We start from the raw sequence: 24395 nt of genomic DNA, 5'->3' as shown, positions 1-24395 counted from the left end.
TCACACACAGGCCTGAGGCACTGATTAAAGCTCGACACCAAGGCTCTGAATCTGACCGCCTGGTGTTGGGGGTGGGGGGTTGGGGGTGGGTGATGTCATACTGCCCTGACAGGTTAGGCTGTTTATAGGAGCCTCATTTAGATTCCTCCTCTAGAGGCAATGCAGCTCTGCCTGTCTGGTTCTGACTGACAGGTAAGTCCTTGTGGTGGCTGCTTGCCCATGGAGCAAAGGGCAGCGTGATAGAAACAAAACAGTCTGCGAAGGTGGAAATTTCCTCTAATGAGTGTTTAACCTTGATGACATGAGGTCATATAAATATAGCCTTAGGCCTAAATACATAAGGTTGACGGTAAGACTCCTCCTCATTACCATGCACCTAACAGTGGCATTGAGGATACTATTCTATGCTGGAAAAAAATTTGAAACTATTTTTACTCAAAAACTGCAAGCAGATTTCAGAAATAATTTACAAAGAAATCGCAAGGAACAAATGAATAAAAATCTAATGCTTAAATATTTTTTCTTGAAAAACACACCGTAATCTTTTTTTATATTGTATTCTATTCTGTTTAAAAATAACATGGTAATCAAACTCCGATTTATTAGTCTAGGTGCAAAAAATCTTTTGTTTCAATAAACAATGAATTTAAGAGAAATTTCTAAAAGTGAAAATTCTGCCTACAGTCACTGACTCTCATGTTGAACCCAACCCGTATAACTCACTTTATTCTTTGAAAGACAAAAACTTGATGTTAGCATGCTAAATATAACTTATTTTACTAAATATAACGCATGGGATGAAGGATAAAGAAGTGACTTGTCAATGCAATGACATGTATGTAGCCGCCCACAACCTAAGCACAAGCTCCACTATTCACAATGATAACTACCAAAAAGCAAACATAAAGTCTATATAAAAAAAAAAAACAAAAACATTTATACTTCAGGAAGAGTTTCCATTCAGTTAGAAACACAGTACAGTTTCAAAGTGCACTCTACTGATCTGGCACCATGCAAATAATGTTGCACTAGAAATCAATCTAGTTTCAGTCTTCAACAAAATTGACTCGTGTAGTGCCAACGCAAATAAACTGTACAAGCGGCAAAAATAAATAAATAAATAAAGTAAAATTTAGCATGAAGTGAAGTATTGTCAGAGGAATGAGTAATGTGCAGGAAATGTACTTGAAAAAAAAACAAATAGAAGAATAAACAAAGTTTTGCAAACTGCGAAGTCTCCACAAATCTCCAAAAGGCCATATATATACATATATGGCCTTTTGAAGATGTGTGAATATATATATATATTTATTTATTTATAACGTATAGCAAAGCCTGATCATGTGAAGCATCTTATCATCTGACTTATTGTTTCTCGCTACTAATTCTTTTGTATTATCTTTAGCAAGAGCCATATGGACGATTCCACTAAACAGGGAAAGAGAAGAAGTTGCTTACACATGGTCATGGACTAAACACTTTGATCGAATGTTTTGTGTTTGGCTCTGGCAACCCAGAATGACCCTCATTATTGGTTTTGGTTCTGCTTTTACAGTTAAAAGCCGATATTGTGTATCAAATGGTTTTATAAAATGACAAACATAATGAGGACTTCCCAGAAGTTCAGTCTATTTTCAAATGATGAGCCAGCAAAATTCATGCTGCACTGACTCCAGGTGCCTTGCGATTCAAGCTTATAATTAAAGTAAATAATGAAGCCGAAGACTTCTTCTTAATGAAATTGAGGATGCCTGGAAAAGTAATTGATTAAAATATCAAGTAAAAGAGTGATCGATCAAGCTATTGATGAATCACTTGTTAGGAAGCCTTGTCAAAGACGCAGAACCTCATCAGGTTTTGTCGAAAAGGCCTAGGCTCCATTGATTAAGCATTATTAAAGGAACGCATGCTCTTGTATTGACTGCCTATTAAATGCATATCAGCAAGCAGCGAGTATGACAAATGATCAGGGTGTTTAGAGACTTCATTATTCATAAGCCATTCCAGGAAGATGCTGTAACAATGTAAATAATGCTCCCCTTTCCTTCACCGAACCCCATGGGATGTGATCTAACAGTGTAGTGTAGTGGAAATGATGAGGAACTCTGTGTTTCAGTAGGAAGTAGGTGTTTAAATTCCTTCTATCAATCGCTGAGGCTTAAAGAGACAATCTGGAAATGCTGATCCCAGCAATTAGTGCTGTTTAATCACATGTGGGTGGAATCCCATTATACATTCAGATTATGAGAGTGCTGATATTTTGATGTACCACCAGATGCCGATTGGAAATAAAAACGTGTCACAAATGGTGCAAAAATGGACCTGCTGGACCACTAGCTGCACAAAGAATTATGAAACGTAATGTCAAATTTTGTCTTCAAAAAGATATTTGCAACCATATCCAAACAAAATGTGGCTGTTGATGTACAAAATGACCACAAATTATATAACTAAATCATAAAATCATTGGTTTAGTCTCATAAAGTCAAAAGTATCAGATTCCAGCATATCTGAATATATGAGAGAAAGAGAGAGAGAGTTATATACAGAGTTTGTTGTTGTTGTTTGTTTTAATAGAAATGTATGCGTTGGTCAAGCACATATTTCCAGGAAATATATATATGTGAAAAATTTTCCCACAGGTATGTGTTGTTTGGCTAACTGGCCTCATAATGTATTTGGTCCATATATCCATATGGATAATCATCATTGTGGTTGGTTGGTTGTGGTTTCTCTTTCTCTGTGTTTTCCTTATGTAAGCCCGTGCTTGATTGGCATGTTGATGTCCTGATGAAGCGTGTGATTGGATTTTACCACAACGACAACTTGAAGGTATGTAGACTTACTGTTGCTGCATATTCTTTTAAATCAGAATCAGAATCAGAATCAGAATCACTTTATTGCCAGGTATGTTTGCACATACGAGGAATTTGTTTTAGTGACAAAAACTCTACAGTGCAACACGATAACAAGACAAGACAGATATAAAGAGAATTATGTACAACATACAAAAAATAAAATAAAATGTGCAACACAGCAAATATAAAAAAAAAATATAGAAAAAAAAATAAAATAAAAAAAATAAAAATATATACTATAAACATTCAAGTGTAACAGGAATTATTTTTGTGCAGTGTTGTGTGCAATCTGTATGTTAAATAAATAAGTGTCCTCAAGTGTTCAGGACAAACGGTAAACGATTTTATTGCATTTCTCTAGGAAGAAATGTCTGATTTGGCACCTGTTGTGTTTAAAAATACTTTAATTCACAAACCACACAAAAGCCTTATTTTCCCAGGAAAACTCATTCGTACACACATGCTGATTACATGTTACCGTAGACCAATTTGTGCTAAATACAATGTAATCTGACTTTAGCCACAAATATGTTTATAAGAAATTGGAAAAAGCGCCAAAAAAAAACACTTTTTTGTACCACTTGTACCTGTTCATTTGTATTTGCTTTGAGAACCTACATTAATTTGGTGCTAGATTCTTAGCTGCACAGTAGGTGCTTTATGTTTAGAATGTTTCCTTTGTTTATAATCCATCTTCTTCTTGTTGGTCCTTGAATGTGGATGTGGGACTCATGGGGTGCAGTGCGTTGATGCCTGACTTTGCATGTGTGTGTTGTGTGGTAAGATTTTTGTGATATAGGAGCCTCGTGTTCATCAACATTAAGCTTACCTTCCATTGTTTCTTAGTGTTCTAGCCCTGGTTCCAGTCTCTTTAGGAAAATTAGTGCTTGATTGTTAAAATAAAGTTTAGCATTTTTATCAATGCCGCAGACTCCTGTGGCCTTTGTCGATGATCTGTCCATAAGTATTGATATTTCTCCTTTCCAACCATACCCCTCGCTACAAATGCATGACATACTGTGATATTGTGCGGCTCTCTGATCATTCTGGGCTGATGGTGTGAATTGCAAATTGTGAACTGAAACAGAACTGCCCGAGTCGAGATGAAAGAGCGTCATTGTAAGTGGCTGCCAAGTGCCAAGCAATGTCAAAATACCATGCAGAGATGACTTCGATGCTTTCTCCCGTCCTCCATCACACCTACAACAGATGCAGGCATGTGAATAAATGCTACAACACATCTTATAAATCTCAGATTATTGACTCCTGGATTTCCTGGACACATATAGTGGCTAAGTGACTTGCTCAAGGCCAAATAAGGATAGAAGCATAGCACTGGATTTTTTTAAAGTGATTCTCACCTTGCCAAAAATCTCAAGGGGATTTCATTCTGAAGTACATATCCTGAGCTGCAGAACACCATGAGAGAGAGCATGTGTCTGCCTTAGTGTATCATACACAAGGCAGCAGTGGTATGTGAAAGGTCTTGAGGCTTTAGTTCAACTTCTATGACGTGAATGACTGCGCAAAAACCTCCCTTTTCTTCTCCGCTTCGCTTTGATGTCAAAAGCACTGCTTTCTCTCTTTTTTTTTTCAACATTCTCTCCTCGTTTGCTTCAGGTATGTAAAGCTGTCTCAGTTGTTCAGTCTCTTTCTCACTTGCTCTCACATGTTAATGAGTCCAGCTGTGTGTGTGAACATCAGCGAAGCATTTATGAGCTTACCAGGGTTTTTGTAGGAAAAGATCCAGCTATATAAGGTGTTCAGCCATAATTCATATTATTCAAACCATCTCTCAGAAGCACTTAGTGCTCATTTCCACCTTTCATCACATCCTTCACCCCCTCTATCACTACGTTCCACTATCGCCGGCTGTCGATCATTGCTTTTTCTTTCTCTCTCTACTCAGCGTCGTCCTAATCTAAAAATCTCATCGGAGATATTTGAAACTGTTGGTAGACTTTGAAAACCCCATTTACAAGAACTTCAAACCATCATGGGCAGATGATAATCTAATAAAAGTGACAGAGGAAATATGTATATTAAAATGGGAACCGCTAATCATTTCATCAGCATGTTCCGGACTCTGTATGTTCAAAGAAAATGCTACATATCTCTATCCATCTTTCATTTGACGCCATGTCTGAAAGTCTCCATTTGACTGGAGCGAATTGAATGTTCTTTTCTGCATTTGATAATTTCCTTCAAAAATTTAAATCGTAAGGTCAAAGTAACTAAAATGGATCCTGAATAGATGCAAATGCTTCGTATCTCAGACCGAATAAGTTCCCGTCCCTTTAAAAAGCACTTAACATGACAGGTGTTTTCATTACGCTTGCTACCTTTCATTATGTTACTGCTGGAGATCACATGGGGTAATGGAAATTTTGGGTGATATTCACGGTTGTCCTTGAAGACAACTTTCTTTTCAAGCTGTTTTCACCTGTTTGAAGAGCAAACAGGTGCTTCCTGACAAACAAAGGGAGAAGGATGCCTGCATAAAGACAAGGTTTGCGCCTGTGCTGAAAGCTCAGACAGGCAGATGGGTAATTTGTGTCTTGCAAGAGCATAGATGTGAAGTTATTCTCTTTGATTCTCTCTCACACTGGTCGGTGCATCAGTGGAGATGTGGCAAATTCGTGCAACCTTAATGCATAAACCTTTACAAGAGATCAAATGCTGAACAAAATAAACAAATGTTTTACAGCTTCTGATATACCGACATATTTAATTTACAAAAGAGGGACAAGGGAAGGCTTCAGTCAATAAAAAAAAAAGTTTATCAGAAACTTTGAGATGGAATATGAGTTATTCATAGACATAAACCCAACCCAGGCTTATTGGAAATACGTGCCTCTACATACATTTTTGCAACCCCGTAATTATGTATCTTACTGCACGTTTTGTGCAGTTTCAAGGTGAAATGTCCAGAGCAATGCTGTATCATGTGAGCTATTGAGTGAATCTACTGAATTAGGGAAAGTATCAGTTTTCAAATCGTACAAGAAGGATTAAAAGTTTATGGAAAATGCAGCAATTTGTATGCAAAGGTACATTTTTCCCTTTTTTTTGTATGTGTAGGCATTTCTTTCCAATGAGCCTAGCTTAGGTTGCATAAACCATGTGAGAGATCTCCAGTCTTCAGTGTGGAGGTCGGTCTGAAGATCAAGGATGCACCTGTGTTTCTCTTGCCAGATCGGGGTTTGTGTGAAAGCTGATCCCCAGTCAGTTGTGGTCAACCACCGCAGTATTGGTTCTCGTCTGACATTTGTTCTCAGATCAGATTATTGAGGAAAAGCGTCCTCCCTTAGGAACTAATGGGGTTTTTATCTCTGTGGTAAGGTATGTGAAGCTTTCTCCACTGTCAAAGGCACCGCTAACCTGACCTATTGCTATCTAATACACATACCCACTTTCAGATATGAGAAAAGTGTTCTGTTCATGGACACACTCGCATAAATGTCTCACTACGGTCTGATTGGGCTCAGATTCTCATCTATTGTCCTTGCCGTTGTAACCATGGTTACATTTTCTACAAGTGTTGATTGTTCTGTTTTGCTCTCTGAATCAAACAAACTACTAGAACTATTGTAGATCCTGCATGCTTAATTTCTTTAGGGTCACTCAAAAAAGAAATTTCTGTAACCTTCATCCATCTATACACCTTTTTAATGGAACCTGCAATTAGCCGCAATTTGTGCGTGCACGTAGGGAGGGTGCTCCGAACTTCCGGGTTCGCGGTGTGTGCTACAGAGTAATTAGGACCGATAACGTCATCTAGCTGATGAAAACTGACCCGCCCTCCTTTCTGTTGCTATGCATGCAGTGCTGGACATGACAGGTTATCTAGCAAGGTATTCCTTAGCTTATTACCATTACTGTGGCAGCAAACGAAAATTCAAAGCATTCAAAGCAAGAAAAAGGTCTATAGATATAAATATAAATATACAGGTTTGAAACTGTGAATAATGCACATATTAAGCAGCTGATCTAAACCTGAGTATTGGCAAATAATTCCCTGCTGTTGACATAAAGAAAGGAACAACAAATTAAAAGCACACGTATTATTTCTGCTTTTAAACGCGAGAAGTTATTCAGCGCGAGACATGAAATGATGTTTTAGGATCCATATCTCACCGTCAGGCAGCTTTAAATGTGTCAAATATCGTATGCACGTGTGACGTCTGTGCAATTCACACTGTCAACACACACAATTAAAGTTGTCATCAACAATACATAAGTTTTCAAACAATGCTCAATTATAGAACTCCTTATTCATCCAGCTCCCTGTGTGCCCTTTTGTTTTTAGCATCTTTTGTTTCCCTTTTTTATCGAAGTTTTGTGGTCGGTCTCACTGCATTTGTTATTGATACAGCAGTGTTTGATATTGATCAACAAAAGCTCTAAAGCCACAAAGAAACAGATGTATGGAAAGATTCCCAAAGCAGCCACACAAACACAGCTATGAACTGTAGCTCTAACGTATTCATGAAAGCACAGATCCTAATGCGTGTGTTTATGCTACTGCAACAAGGCTTTTCGGCATTACTTCAAAAACTACATGATTAAACTGCAATACAATTGTTTTAACCTGTTTAAATGATGGATAAAATAAAGCCTATGCATCACACTACCAAAACAGATCAATCATGCTGCCTCAACTCGGAGAGTGTTAAGTGCCTGGAGATGAAGGCAGTATCAACAGCTACATTTATCAGTATTGATGAACCATTCTAACACATTTCTGACATGTTCATCACAGCCGGGTCCAAAGGAGCCTTTTTGAGCCGTTCAACTGAGCTCTCTGGATTTGTAGAAAAATTGTTTCATGACAGTGCTGTTTGACGCTATAAGAAAATGTCAGGTAATGGTAAAACACCGCATATTCTATTTTTATTTCATTTGAAATAACTTATTTTATGAAATGTGGCTTTACATATAACATACAGCATAACAAAACAGTAAACGTTTCTCTAAACAGTTTCTATTTCAAATAAATGCTGTTCTTTGTAAGTGTCTATTCATAAAAGAATAATGAAGAAAAAAAGCAGTATCAGTTTAAACGTAAAAATATTAAGCAGCTGTTTTTAACATTGATAATAAGAAGAAATTTTATTTGAGCATAATATCGGAACATCATTTTATCTTATTATAAAGACCGGAGAAATAAATAAAACAAATAAAATTAAACTCTCATTCGCAAAATTGATATACAAACCTAACAGAAAAAGATGCTACTGTAAGAAGTCCATTAAGGTCCTGCTTACCAGAATAAATCCACGGACATAGAAGACTCAGATTGTAGAAGATCTATGCAGGTGGAGCTGGGGAAGGTGGAGGGTTTCTGAAGTGCACTGCAGTTGTTACAGCAAGCACAAGTATTTGAATGTTGAGCAGAAAGCTCATTGGCTGTTGATAAAAAATAACTAATCAGCTCTGATAATTATGTCATTATGTCAGACTGAGTTTAAACTATTGGACTGTGCCCGAGCATCACAACTTGGAATGTTGTTTGCTTATTTGATGCTCTAATTAATCTCAAGATCAAAGCCACTAAACTTTGGTACGGACATGAAGAGTGTGATGTACCCTACTAAGTTATGAATGCGGCAAACTGCATCACTAGAAAGAGCAGGACTGATACCGGCGGTTAAAGAGAACATAGATTCTCTTGTTCTGCTTTGGTTCTCTAAATCAGGGCCAAAGCCCTTGGGGAATAGAGGGCAGCATGTCCTCTGGCCCCTCTGGATAAAGTATATAAAGTTTTATCTCTTACCTGTCTCTCAAAAACTACAAACTGCCTGGCAGAAATCCAATTAGCACTCTTAAGGCATAAGAGGCAGAAGGGGCTGACCTAATCACAGTGGAGATGCTGTCTAACAGATGGCATTATGGGATGTGGGGAGAACTGGGGGGATTTGTCAGTGTGCTGCTTGTTTTGCTCCTGGCTGATTCCGAAGGTGTTACTTTCAGGAAGCTGATGTACTGTGAGTGGTGGAAAGGAGGAGAGGAGGAGGAGGAGGAGAAGGAGAGAGAAGAAGAACTGTTTATGCTGAAGTGTGAAGCACAATCCCAGAAACCTACTGGACTGAATCTTGGGTATTAATGAGTATGAACTTATGAGTTAAGTTCAACTGGTGTATTGCACTATAAAACAATGGTTTAATTTTAAGCTCCGGGTTTAGATGTTCTGGGTTGTTTCACTCAGTTTAAAAGAGAGGACACACATTTAAAGCCCAATTCTTATTATATGGTATTGTACTGTTGAATGCATTTATCATTTTCGATTTTGAGCTTAAAACGTGTAAGTATATTTGGGGATCATTTGCACTGTTATTTTTAGCCTGCAAAATAATCTTTTTTTTTTTCCTTTTTCCAGAATGTCACCAGCCAAGATAGTCTCATTACGGGTATGAAATATAACTAGATAGATAGATAGATAGATAGATAGATAGATAGATAGATAGATAGATAGATAGATAGATAGATAGATAGATAGATAGATAGATAGATAGATAGATAGATAGATAGATAGATAAAGTAAATCATTGAAACATCATAGTACAGCAGCAAATAGTGAGTTGTTTCTCCTTTTAAAGATAAAGATAAAAAAGAGTCACGTAACAATGACAAAAAAATATCATGAATAAGAGAAGAATCAGATATGAGTGTTTAGACATAGCAGGTCAAATGTCAAGATATCAGATACATATTGGATTTAGAACCATGTCTGAAAACGGTCCAAATCGGATGCAAAAAAAAAAAAAAAAAATACAATTTCGTATGTAACAATATCCATGCTAGATATTGGTGAGGGGAAAAATCGTAATTGATTTACCATGTAAAATGCTGTTCAATACACTGAAAATAAATAAATAAAAGAAAAAAAATCAGTGTTTCTTGTTTAGCTTGTTTACTATAAAAGTATAGTTTTATGATAAATCGCTTTGCGATATTCCTTATTTCTAAATAACTACAAGCTGCTGCAAAATCAATTACATGACTGTTTAAGCTATAGTGCTAGTCTAGATTATCAATAATCATAACCGTGCTATTGACCAAATGTCAACCGGTTTGCAGGAAAGTTTAGCGGTTAAGCTAGTTAAAAACCTTTGAAGCGGCACCTACTACATGCATCATTCAAAATTCATACCCGAGACTTTTCAAAAGAGCCGTGTTCACTCTCGATCATCTGCCACATTAGCATCCGTGTATATATCTGCCATTTTCTTTGCCTGACTCCATTAGCGATGGCTGTATATCTTTGACTCCATATTGACTTTCTTTCATCTTCTGGAGGAAACTCTATAGCTGTAGATTACAGACTGACCCTAAGGCTCCCTCCTCAGAAAGGGAGAGAGAAACTCATGCCAGCTGAAGGTATAAGACGAACGCACATAGAAAAGCCTATGACAGTACGAGAAAATGCCGTCATGTTTCTCATAGTCTGAAAAGTGTCTAAAGCATTTAGCCAAGCACATGTTCCCTCACCCACTCAACACCGCCTCTTTCTAGCTTTCTCTCTCACAAACACACACACTCAGATATATATGTGTGTATGATCTCCTAAGAATGAGTAAGTCCGTGCTCTCTGGAGACTAGAACGGTTTATCGGCTTATCACTGCTGACTGACGTAGCACTCGTTCTTTCTTTCCATCTCCTTATTTTTCAGTACATTCAAACTGACTTATTGTCCTTCCTTTGAAAGACAAGCCTCCTCTAAACACCTGTTTCCCAGCGAGAATCGCAGGTATGGCTAAATACACTTCGCCACCATCATTAAGAAAACACACACCCTGAAGAGACCAAAGGATTTACACTATAGGATCATTTTATGCATTTGAATGTAAAAAAAAACCCCAAAAAAACGGTGTGTGTGTGAGGTTTTAGCGTCTAATTTGGTGCTACCTGGGCTCCATGTCCAGACACCCGATACCACGCACAGCTAGACCGGGCAGGTAGAGGAAGTGAATGGATCGATACACTTGTTAAAGATTGCAGATAATGAAAATATGGAAAAAATATATTCTTGGCCATCAATTTTTGATGAGAAGAAAGCCCATGGATGCAAAAAGACCCAAAAGACGCAAATGTAGAAATAGTATACTGGATAAATAATTGAATGAGTATCCTCATTGATTTGTTAGTCTTATTTATTTTTCATCGTTTCAACTCTTTTTTTAAAAGGCTAAAATATAAAACAATGGATCTGAAGGTCATTGCTGTGCATCATGCATTTGCATTCAGTTAGGTTTTATCTTTGTAAAGCAAGTTGTCAACGGCATTAAAGAGATAGCTTCTGTCATTCTGGCATCATTTACTAACTTTTATGTGGAACACAAATGAAGACGATGCACTGAAAAATGCATCAGTGTTTCTTATCCATACAACTGAACACCACTGAAACGCACTGACTATCATCATTCTTCAGAATATCGTCTTCCGTGCTTTGAAGCCTGAATGCATATAGGAGTCATACAACTTCAGTTTCACCCAAATTAACCAAAAAACACAAAATCAACCGGCAGCTCTTTTAATCCTTATTTATAATCTACAAGTTGAAAGTTCAAAATGGTAAACAAAACAAAGCTGTAAAAGAGTTACCCATAAATGAAAATGTGATGTTTATCTGCTTACCCCCAAGGAATCCAAGATGTAAGTGACTTTGTTTCTTCAGCAGAAAACAAGTGGAAATTTTCTTCTTGCTTAACGGCGGATCGCAGAGTAATAAGTGCATTACCATCTATCTCTCAAACGGACCACTGACATTCCTAACTGAGTTGGACATTGTTATGTATCGGGGTGAAGAAAAAGGTACTTTTTAGTTTCTTAAACAGACCGATCATTTTGTGCCTTTAAACCTCAAATGTAAAATAATGACCTGAAGGATTTCATTTGGTTTTGTCTGTATATGTTTTTCTTGACTCTCAAAGCATATATATATATATATAGCAAGGCTATATAACAAGGCTAGCTATTAGACACTAAGACACTTTTTTTTCTTAGTTTGATGAACTCATTCTTAATAACATTTTTTTTTTTCCCCCATTATGATATTTTGTGGTATGGAAAAGTTAATGGCACATTATCTTCATTGAACCATAGATGGTTAACAAAGAACCTTTATTTCTAATAGTTTCTAACCATGCAGGTTCGGAGCGGCATGAGGGTACATCAATAAAGACATCGTTTCCGTTCGTCAGTGAGCTGTCCCTTTAAAATTGTTGACATGAGAAATAAAAAAAGGCCCATTGATCTTGCATTTCATGTTTCAGTGCATTCTTTGGCAATTATTACTGCATTTCTGTGCTAGAAAGCATTCTGTATTGTCCAGTTGAGCATTAGACATGTTGCAAGACAGGCTAATTTACTTGAGTCTAGTTCTACAGATGCTTGAACAAGATACAAACAAAATACTTGAGAAATTACATCTCATCGTTGTACTATAAATGTTTGCTTTTAGATCTCCATGGGAACAGCATGAGAAATATGTCATTAGAATGCACCTGTTTCGCAGGCTTTCATTAGCTCAAGCTTAGCTTCAAACGCTAAGGGGGTTTAATAATATGCAGACCAGACGAAGCTCTGCATGAAGGCATGAAGGAGACATGTTGAGACTTGCATGGAGGCGTTGAAAATGTCTGCTGCTTCGTCAAGATAACCTTTACATCAAACAGAGTAACAGCTGAAACTCCCAGAGAGAGAGAATTTAGCATTCTACAGAATTTAAATATATGCAGAAACATCCTACACATCGCAAGGGGGGAGGGGTAATAAAAATAATGTGGAATAAAGCAGATAGACACTCATAATTGATTTCATGACTGTACTTCGCGCTCACACAACACACTTCATAATACTCCGAATACAATATATTCCATTAGTCAATTACAAAGTTCCTCAAGCTGACTGAAGCTAAAAAAAGAATCAAGCTGAGCTTTTATAAAGGTAGGTCTACAAAACCCAGGGAATCTTAAATGTGCCATATTTTCCTCATCATGAGCTGTCATGTGACTCTCTCTGGAGCTGAGAAACATTTACATCACGGCATCGTTGACACTACAAGAGCATTCAGTCCCAAGCCTTTTACTGGCCTCTATCCTGAGCTGTGAGGTCAAAGACAGCAGGAAAAATGTCAAAAATGTCCAAGTCAGTTTCACCCAAGGAAACAACGTCATCTTAAATTATTTAGAAGATCTTGTCAGAATATTACAAAAGCACATTAACTTGCACCATTGAGCATTGCAACAAAAGCACAATGATTCAGAGTGCAAGTCACAGATCAGACAAAATCAGGTTGTGCTAAAACATCTGCTATAAATATAACAGATCTTTTGAAAAGCTATCAATTTACAAAAAAAGTGCAATATAGTATAGTTTCAACATCTACTAGAAAGGACTGTATTAGGTTAACCAGCCAAACCTTGCCCTTTCTCTTTTAAAGCACTTTCAAGATCATAGTTTAAGAGACAGTGTGTAACAATCTATTTCTTGCCATCATACGCTATCAGTAATAAATGTGTGTTTATATGACTATATATACCGTAGATATTTTCTGCCCTACTTCCATCATCAGAATAAGACACATATATATATATATATATATATATATATATATATATATATATATATATATGTGTGTATGTGTGTGTGTGTGCGTGGCATAAAAAGTGTAATACTGCTTTAAATTAGTGTTTTTTTTCAACAAAATGTAAAATGTTTCCAATTAATTGCAATTTTGTTTTAGTTTTTCCGAGCTAAAAATAAATCTCACACCTTTTTCCCTGATTTACTACATTCACCCAATAAAATGTCAGGCATATCATCAACAAAAATCTGTTTATGACACATTAAAACACAAATTACTTTCAACCCTAATATTAATTAGTTGTACTTTCTTTCTTTTCACTTGTGCCTCTATCCTAGATTTCAACCCTTTTGTCAGTATTTTTTTTTACTCATTTAAAACAATAAAACGTAATATGCACCCTTATTCTTTAATATAATTTAATACGTACAAGTCAGAATAAGCATGCTGTTGGCATTTTTACTGAATGTAACATTATTTCAACCAATTAATTTTTCAGTCTGTTTTCTGTTCATATTTTAAAATGTAAATGATTCCTTGTGGAAAGATGAGTTTTTCAGCGTCATAACCTAACTTCAGCGTCACACGATCCTTAATGTTACTCAAGAAACATTTATAATCAGCGCTGAACACAGTTGTGCTGCTTAATATGTATATAGATTTTTTCAATATTCTTAGAGAGTTCAAAGTGACAACATTTATTGGAAAAATTCAAATAATAGCAATGGCGCGCATGAATAAGACGGCAGAACAGAGCTTGTGTAAATCATCACTTGCCTTATCACATCAAGCCTTCTGAAAATTAACCAGAGATGTGGAGGGCGGCGGAGTTCTTGCTTTTCCTCATCAGTGGAAACGATTCCCATGTCCGCCATTGAGTGAAGGGCAGTGGAGATGAGAAGGCAGATTATGCTAAAAAATAAAGGAGAGGAGAGATTGTTTGCAGCTTAAAGGGTACGCTTCATTTCTCTTCATTTACTCTGAATTACCCAGGAGTCCCTCGGGAGGCTTGTCTTGCCCGGTGCCCTTCAGTTCATTCTACAGAGCCTTGAGAAGTTCACACTTACTTTACCTTATAGGAAACTGAAGAGCCTCTGCGGGTGGAGGTTATGTAAAAGTTAAACGAGTTCCATCTCTACACCAGCTGTTAACCTGTGGTAGAAAACAGAGGGGTCGCGAGGGCGAATGTACGCGTTATTAAAATCAACACCGCAATTTTGCTGCGTCAAATGTTTTGTCTCATAACCAGAGACATCATTTCACTTTTTCAGCTAAATTATTCTCAAACACTGTTCCACCCGGGTTCTAATGTTTATCTAAAATTTAAAACTTCCTCGCGGCTTATTTACAGAATGCGTATATCTTTTTTTTTTCCTCCAGTCAAATCAGAAGTGCCGCCATCAACCGTGTGACATCCTAAATGCATACCTTTGATCTGATGTGCCTTTGATCTCCTCTCCGCTTTCTTCTTTGAATTGTAGGATATTCACTTTTGATTAGACGCAATACACGAGTTTTATCAAGAGCGCATATGGATTGAAAGGTCAGACAGTTGCATATTTATAGACTCAATCTTTGTAATTCAATGCTTACTTATTCATACACTCTTCTAGAGATACTGCCAACGCAAACTGTCAGCCAAACCAAACTTCTTCATTAGAAGATCCTACTCTGCTCTTCATCCGTACATCTCATCTTGAATCTTCAGTGCATCCGCTCAAAAATCGGTATACAGACGTATAGTGAGACTGTGAGAAGTTTATGTACGTGCCACGTGTTAGGGAAATGATGGCGTGACTACATCCAACTGGTAAAAAAAAAAAAAAAAAAAGCGGTCAGTTTAAAAAGCAATATCAACAAAAGATAGACATATAATAAAGACATGAAATGGGCCTTTCGTGTGTCATCAGATTTTATCTGCTTCATTTCCTCACTTCTGTTTCTGCAATATTGAAGTGAATTGAACTCCAGCATGGAGTGGATGTCTCATGGCATTTCTCCCACACAGCTAAATCGCCCTCTACTCCAGCTCCACAGCGGGAGTTCAGTAGGTCAGACCTGTTTTAATGAGACACGCAGACAGCATGCGTGAGAAAAAGAAAGACAGAGACAGTGTATTAGAAAGTCGTGTTCGCATCCTTGCCGCTCTTTACTCTGGAAGGGATCAAACAAACATGTCCTTCAGATATTTACTCGGTCTGAAGCTCATGTTTTCTCATCACACACACACACACACACACGTACACGCACTACTCCCCTGGTGTGCCAATATGTCATGGTGATTTCAATTCACTCTCTGGCATGAACTCTCAATATCACCTTAAATATTTGTTAGTACCTGTTCAACACCAGCTGAACAAAACAGACCATCACGATCTGGACCGTAAAAATTATATGCCGTATAGATATGTAATTCTGAATAATTACTTTTTATTGTTTTTGTGGGGAAAAAAGATACGTTATCCTCACCAGGTCTGCAATTATTTGATCAAAAAAATATAGTGGAATATTGTGAGATAATATTAAAAATAAAAAAAAATGTTAAATAAAAGAAAGTGCCATCTACTGTAATATATTTTTACACATTTATTATTGGCATATGGATGATATAAATCAGTTCATTTAGTGTGAGTTCAATAAAATTTTGACAAATAGGTTTTATGATTGATTCCCCTTTAAATATCAGGATCATTTGTTACAGTCATTAATAATTGTCACAAGCGTCTTGGACACTATGAAAATGTTTTGACATGCCTGACATCCTTGTGGATGTCATCCAGCTTCAGTTCATCAACTGATCTCAGCAAACGCAAGGAAAATCCGCCAATAAGCCAGAATGCCCTTTTTATCTAAGGCCATAAGTAAAATAAATCACATACATAGTTGTATTAATCATAACCGAATTTTATTTGTTTATTTATTTTTGCTTAAAATATGCAGCCACGAGATAAGGCTCGAGTCCACAACATAAGATTGCTGTTATCTTGACCGAAAATTGTTGTGGCTTGAAAATAGCCCTCGCATTCAGTAAAACTAACTGAACAGAACCTGTCCCCTCCTGGACTGCAGATCTCTGCCACTGAAATCTGGAGGACTGTAGATCTCCAGGAGCAGGGCTGAAGACAGCATGTCATACAGGTATCGCTGTTTTATCAGTTTTGCATTTTTGGACATCCTAGTACTTTGAAGATTTTTATAATTTATTGGGGAACTATGCCTATTTGGACACAAAATATGTATGCAAGCATGTATGTATGTATGTAAGTATGTATGTATATCTATACTGGATTATAGGTGAAAATAATACAATAATTGATCATTAATCGCAAATCCATTAAAATAAAAGAACAAATAAATAAAATAGAATGTTCAGTGTTCAAACGTCTGTTTGAATACATTCGAATTCTTTTCGTTTTTGATTTGCGAAACTCTCTATCGAAACAAGAGCTTTGCTTTGCGGAGCTGTCCGCGGTCCTGAAACCGACAGCGCGCCACTTGTATCCCCGTACAAATAGCACCCTTATTTCAGGTTTCTTGTTTTGGAAAACTGATTTAGGTCGTCTAACCTAACAAAGGCAAAAGAAAGAAAAAAATGAGGAGAAAAGAATCGCTCAGCTGGACCACATCGAGAGCGCGTCACCTGTATCCTGAAGCACATAGTATCCAAAGAGCATGAGACTGATATCAGCACAGAGTCAGAGAAAGAGAGAGTGTGAGAGACTGTGTGTGTGTGTGTGAGAGAGAGAGTTCGAAGAGAGAGAGAGAGAGAGAGAGAGAGAGAGAGAGAGAGAGAGAGAGAGAGAGAGAGAGAGAGAGAGCGCGCATCAAACAGAGCGCGCGCGCAAGTGTTGGATCAGTCCTTCAGAGGGATCTGAGGAAACGGCGGGAGGCGCGCGCTCATTCGTGGCTGCACCTCATTGTAGCGGGAGTCGAAGCGCTACCTTCACGAGACTTAACGCGTTTTCCCCTAACGGTTTTAACGGTCGGAGGTACCCCAGAAGTGCGGAGCAGAGTACTTTTCCAAATATGAGATTCCACAACGGCTTCGGAATTCTTCTCCTCACGACGTTAAGCGAGTTAACTTCAGTTTTATCGGCGAGTAACTGTAAGTTCGTTTATTTATTCTGCCAAGTACAATTGTTGAACGATATGTCGTTGCCTTAAGCCTAATCTAAAAACGGAGAAACAGATTTGAAGAAGAACAATGAGCCTGCTCACTGAATTTAGCGGTGTCGTTGATTTGTGAAGTAGTAACAAATGAACATGTTCTGTGTCTGTTGTTCATTATGAGGTTTGTATAACAGCAGATAACTTATCTTAAGACCATTGTGGCTTTTTGAAGTGACTCGACATTGTTTGGCATCACGATTTTAGTGCCTTCTCTTCGTTAAAAATGTATAATTTTATACACAAAAATAAATGCTAACTTTGTGTGGTGTGTTTAAGGGCATGATAGTTATGCTATCAAAGCTGCAAGAGAGGTAACAGTCGGTTATTCTGTAAAGATACAAAAATATTTCATATATATATATATATATATATATATATATATATATATATATATATATATATATATATATATACATATACACTACTCTTTTGACAGCACAAAACAGATTGTGGTATCTTTCATCTCTCGTATACACACCAAGTCGTGCGCGAGCAGATAATAACACTTCTTGAAAAGTCACGCGCTGAGTTGCTCGTTCTCGTTTACCGTTTTATTTCATTCCTTTGGAGGCAAGCTCGAGAAATGGGAGGAGTACCACAGGAAAAAAAAAATACGCTGGCGATGCCTGTGAAGATCTTCCGAGACCGAACAGCCTCAGACACTCGCACGAAAGGGCGCATTGTGTAGGTCAGGTGTTGTCCACGTCCTCTCGAGATCAGTTAGACTTGAAATCACCTACACCAGGGAGACTCGCGAATTGTGCTTTCTAGGAAAATTGCTTGTAAACGCACAAATCATGTCTTCATTAAAGATGTAAAAATGCAGAGAAGCGTATGTGAGAGTAAGGAAAAAAATATGATTAGCTCGGTAAACGGTAGAATGGCAGGAATGTAGAAGGCATGGCAAACTGTATTACAAGACAGTGTGTGTGTGTGTGTGTGTGTGTGTGTAGGTTTTGCTATAGCTGTGAGTGTTTGTTTGTATGTTTATATATTATAGAAACCTGACAAAAACTAATGTGGGACTTTTTTTCCCACTTGGAAACCCACACATATTTAGGTCTGAGTGAGGGTTAGTCTTTAGGGTTAGCGTTTAGGTTTAGAAAATATCTTCATATGAAAACCATTGGTGTCTATTAGAACCAGTACTGGGAAAGCAGCACATGCTTTGGGGTACACTGAAAGAGTTTTCAAGGTGCTGTAGAGCATTAACATGAGTTAGTGGCAGGGATTTTTTAAATTTATTCATACCAGATACCAATTATTTTGATTCCCTTATGTGTGTGTGTGTGTGTGTGTGTGTGTGTGTGTGTGTGTGTGTGTGAGAGAGAGCTTGTGTAATACACATAAATAATGTGGTTTGCTGGATAAAATAATGAGAACAGACATACAATTTAATTTGTGTAGACCATAGTTAAAGATGTATAATGTTGTGATCTTTTTCATTAATATTTTTTGTTTGTATATTTTATGTTGTATATACAGGGTTCAATCGGAAGGATCTTTTCTTGCCCTGCCAACTTTTTCATTGACACCTCCACAAAATATTAGATAGTTATTGTTATTAGATCTTTATTTTTGATCCATATTGCCTTGTACTCTCTATAATAATTAGGTTTATGTAATGCCAAAATGTTTGATTGCAGTAAAAATTGTTAAATTCTATATTCCAATTTTGACATCACAGCTAAAATGACTAGCCTAAAAAATATAAAATTCAAACATCTTTAAAAGACAAGCGAACAGAAAATAATGAAATAAAAACAAACAAAAAAAAAAAATTTAAAAGCAATAGCATAACTAAAGCTTTAGAGGTTTGTGGATGATTAGCTTGAAAATTGAATAATTAAATAGAAAATAGCATTTCATAGTATTCACTGTGTAAATTAATAATAGATTAATTCTTGTGAAAGTTAGGTTGTTTAGTCGAGCAGTGAGGGATTTTCAATATTTATTATTTTTTTTATTAACATTAAGGACAGTTAGTCTGTGTCACTTTAAGACACAGTGCTTGGGTGCAAATATTAGCTTTCTTTCCCAACTGAATGTGTTCATAACATAACCAAGACATAACCAGCATTTTTTGAAGATACTGTAGTAACCTAGAATATAATTTTGAAAGTGCTACTTTTTTGAAGGTGCACCAGTGGCCCAACCGAGCAGTTCTTCTTATGGAGCCCCGATAGCATAGTGTACAAACTGTGGGGAAGAAAGGGGTGATTTGTCAGACTTCCAAAAAGGGTAAATTATGGGAGCCCATTTAGCAGCAGCATCTGTATCTTTAACAGCTTAATTGTTTGGTGTTTTAAGAACAACAGTCTTTGCAATTGTGTTCACACAAAGCTTGCCAAGATTTCATTAGCCAAGAAGAATAGGGGCGAAAACTGAAAAAGCAAATAATAAGAACCGGAAAGAATTATGTTCAAATAGAACTATTGCTACAAAGTGATGGAAAAACCTCAGTGTTTACCGCAAAAAATGACCACAGAGAAGTTCAGAAAGCCAACATCCGTGAAAGAGCTGCAACTGCTAAAACTTTAATATCAGACGGCAATGCTAAAATGGAGAAAAGATGTCATGATCATGAAACCTGGACAGTTGGAGCACCAAAATGAACTTTGTTCATCTGACCTGAATATTATTAAACCACTCTGAGCAGTTTTGAAGAGAGGAGTGAGAAGCCGATCCCCCTCTTCAACAACCGGCAGATGTTCTGAAAGATGACACTGGAGACTGTTCAGAAGTTGTATGAATCTATTATAAGAAGGTTGGAAGCTGAAACAAAGGCAAATGCTGAACAACTTAAAGCAGTATTGCCTATTTAGCAGTTGTTTAAATATTCTGTAAAACCCCTGTGTTTCAGATTTATTTGCGTTACACTTTCACAATAATCGTGATTAATCACATCCAAAGTAAATGGTTTATTGTATATATAAATACATGCATACATGTATAATATCTTGCATAAGTACATTTTTTAATAATATACATATACAATGAATATAATTATAGATGTAAATGCATCCAAATATTTTTTTCTAAATATGTATGTATCTGTGTGTATTTATATGCACAAGTGCTGGGCAGAGACTAATGCTGGTGTAATATTTAGTATATTTATTATGTATATGTAAAGACACTTTATTTTGGATGCCACTAATATATACATAATAAGCATACACAGAACACATACATATATTACTCAAAACGAAAACTCTTATTGTGGATGCTATTAATCATTTGACAGCACTAATTAATTAAAAGGCTGCAAAATTAAGCGATCAAGCTAAAGGCAACCCAAATAAAAACCACAGGACTTTTAAAGTCGAGTGGAGTGTAGAAGCGTGATTGGTGTGCAGTAAGAGTAGTGCGTGAGAGTGATGAGCTTGCGAGTGTTTTGTCGGAGGAACGTGGAAGGCTGCTGTCTGCGAGCAATCAGTACCGCCCATGTCAGTCAGAGGTGCTGCAGCTTCTGTAAGACAGAGAAGTGGCGTTTAACTTGCTCCCTGCTGAGAACAAAAGCCCTCTGCGGTTTTCAATCTTGCTCTCACAGACGAACAGGTGTGTGAGTGATTGAACTCGTGGACCCTTGCCAGTAGAAAATAACTTTCCTTTAAATAAGTTACGCTGGAAAAAAGTGCTCCGAAATAGTGTGAGATCAGGGCTATATGAAGAATCAGACAAACCCCTAGAGTAAACCTAGCTGATTATGCTGGGAGAATGCTTTTAACAAAACTTTAGACTCAAAATGGCAGGCAGAAATGGGTTTTAGTCATTTTTACACCCTTTCTGCTTTCGGTAAATGAAGCAGCAATTATTATAAGCAGCACTTTCACTTTGTAATGTGACAATGACATTCTGGCATCATACCACAGGAAGGCAAATTGCAGCGAGTTGTGAGGCAAAGCGTTTCCCGGGTATTTGCTAGATGTTTACTTTACTTATGTTTATTTCAGGCACATGCGTTGTTGTCATTGCACTGATGCAGCAGCAGAACGTGCTTCCATATCGTACACATGTAAAAATTCTTTAGGAAACAGAAAACATGCTTACATAGGCTTCCAGCTGTTGATGTAGATTAAGGAATTTAGGCAGTCAAGTCTGACTGAATTATGCTCATGAGTCATGTGTTTACAGTCTTTTCTGCTGAGTGTTACGTGTGTCTTGTGGGTGTTTATTTATGGAGCTGTTTTCAGTTGGTTTTTACCACATTCATGAAATGCTGGAGGGACGTCTTGCTATATTTATAATCAGTTTTGGGCGTCACTCCAAATACTGAAGCTAGATTTTAAATCATGTAGCTTTTCAGCAGTGAAGCTATTTTATTGATTAGTAGCGGGGCAGAGCTGACAAACTCCACAGCATTACATTTTTCCTGACAGTGTTAAGGCGATCAAGTCGTGTTTTTTTCTCAGCTGTTTACAACTGGACTGGACTTTTTTATTAAGTAAGAAAAAAAAAATGTTTCTTAGAATTGTATTCATGTAATGTTTTGTGAATCCAACTCCAGCAATGCCTGATTCATGAATCTTTTGAGTCAGGTCTTTCAGGAAAACTATTTAGTTCAGAAATGTCTTTTGGACAGTTCACTGATGCACTGAATCATTTGGAGTGGTTTCTCACTCAGTAAAACTTGAACGTAATATATATATATATATATATATATATATATATATATATATATATATATATATATGAGCATATGCTATAAAGTGATGAACAAACCACAGGCAGATGTGAATTCTTCGGGACAGGACAGAGGTTATAGTCTCCTAATCCTCCATAAGGTATTCAATTAAAAATGGCTTTCACCCTTAATTCCAGGGCCTATATTTTATCCTCCAACAAAAAAAAAGTCTATCTATGAAAAGCTCCAGAACACACATTCAACTCAATTCAGAGCAGAGCTGTTGAATTAGCAAAGACGCAGTCTCTTACGTTAAGCATGAATGTTAAATGTGAATTAAATGAACAACGCAAATCCAAAGCAGGTTTGAAACGCCAGCAGCAGACGGGCATAAATAATGACAGAATGCCCTGTGTAACAATTCATTTGTTTGTGAGTGGCACTGACATCTGAAATAATCAAAATTCAGCTTGCCAAGAGATCAGCGTGATTGTTTTCTGCTGACCCTAAAGCTGTGGGTTTAGTCAGGGTTGTCTGCAGGATGGCCCAGACGTTGCTCAAATCCACACAAAAAATAAATCAATAAATAAATCTAAATACTGTAAAATTTAGGATGTTACATGTCAGAAAATTTGATTTGACTGTATCCTCATCATTGACCTCATCTAAACATTGCTTCTTTTTTGGGGAAAAAATTAACACACGTTATTAGAAGTGTTAATAAAAATGAACATGAAAACACAATTTTTAAGTACTGAAATGGCATTATCCTGTAAAAAAAAAAAAAAAAAAAAAAATCCAATAATCTTTGAGATCGCATGCCCCTGAACAATATCAGCACTATTTATCATCACTAGTACAGACTCATCTCATGTTAAGACAGTATGCAAGCTTGTCCTCCAGGTATTTAGAGTTAAGCATACATCACACAGTATGTAAGGCAGGCATGCTAAGTAGGGCTCCTTCCCGCTTGATGGCTGGATTACCTCTTGATTTCAGAGGAAGTAGCTCAGCCCAGAAACCGCAGCTGACAGGCTTGCCTCATTCTGTTAAAAATGTCAGGATTACTCAAAGTTATGTCTCCAAATTTTTTGAAACTTTGACGCCCAATAATGCACTAATGGATAAGAGAGAGGGCGGCTGAAAATTTAATTTGTATAATTCTCAAGGTGAAAACTATTTGTGCCTGCATGCATTTCATAACCGGCATTTTGAAAACAGAGTCAGCATAAACTGCTTACTATTTGCTCATTATAAGTTGGCAGTGTTTACATATTACATGTTATTTATTTTCTCCAAACACCTAAGACAAGTACAAGAATCTTGAGTGTTTTAAATAAACTCCATTACCTTCCAATCTCTTAAATTGCTCTTCACTGTCAGTAATATCAGAGCTGCATAGTCTGGGTTGTCCTAACAGCCACAGAGTGTTTGTGGACTTTCACAGGATCATTGAACAAGGTTCTGCATAAAGAGATGTGTTTGGTGTCATATACTGTCTTAGGGAATTGCTCATGTTAATTTATATTCAGTGGGTGGATTCTTGAAGGTTGTTAGATGCTATTATGTAATTTCTTTTTTAAAAAGGTTACAGCACTGCTTCTGTTTTAGCTGTTCTGTTTTGCTCTGTTTTGATCAATTTCAGGGATTCTCTCTCTCTCACACGGCCTGTGCAGTTCTTAGTTATATTATGCAAATGTAAATTAGCTTTTAAGGACATTTTGTTTACCTTAGCAGAGAAAAAAAACTTTTCATATTCTTTAAACTTTATAAACTGTGTAAACATCTAATCCTAATCTATTCTTCCCATGTGACTGGCAGTCCAGACAGAATACGACACTGTCAACAAATCATATATATTTCCCAAAGTTTAAAATAAAACAAATATTGATGGAGTATGCGTTACAAGATTTGTGTTTTTGTACCAGATTTCATGTGCCGCTTGCCATTTCCTTATAATTGTTTGTGACATTTACTGGACTAAATTTCATTTTCTAATTTAAAATTGTCTGTTCAATAAATGTACAGTAAATACCAGATACAGTTCCCAAAATACCAATAATAACAAAAATGAAATACACAAGGACTCAGCTTTACTATTGCTGGCTGCTCAGAAAGATAAAGGGGATAAAATAAGCACTCTTACAACCT

The 24395-nt window shown here is 36.8% G+C and overlaps 1 protein-coding gene across 3 annotated transcripts in view; it reads left to right on the top strand.

Annotated features, from left to right (window-relative positions):
• The first annotated feature begins 17326 nt into the window (after positions 1–17326).
• cntnap5l (contactin associated protein family member 5 like) overlaps positions 17327–24395 on the top strand; it is a 65409-nt gene continuing 58340 nt past the window's right edge. For all 3 annotated transcript variants that reach the window (XR_006252030.1, XM_043251274.1, XM_043251273.1), the window contains exon 1: positions 17327–17552. Coding sequence is in view for 2 of the 3 variants with exons in the window: in XM_043251274.1 (XP_043107209.1) it covers positions 17474–17552 (79 nt within the window). In the remaining variant the exon portion in view is untranslated. The remainder of the gene's footprint in view (positions 17553–24395) is intronic.

The sequence above is a fragment of the Puntigrus tetrazona genome, chromosome 11 (genome assembly GCF_018831695.1).
Source record: "Puntigrus tetrazona isolate hp1 chromosome 11, ASM1883169v1, whole genome shotgun sequence".
NCBI classification, from domain to species: Eukaryota; Metazoa; Chordata; class Actinopteri; order Cypriniformes; family Cyprinidae; genus Puntigrus; species Puntigrus tetrazona.
Note: the sequence above shows the minus strand (reverse complement) of the source record. Positions and strands in the feature narration are given on the sequence as shown.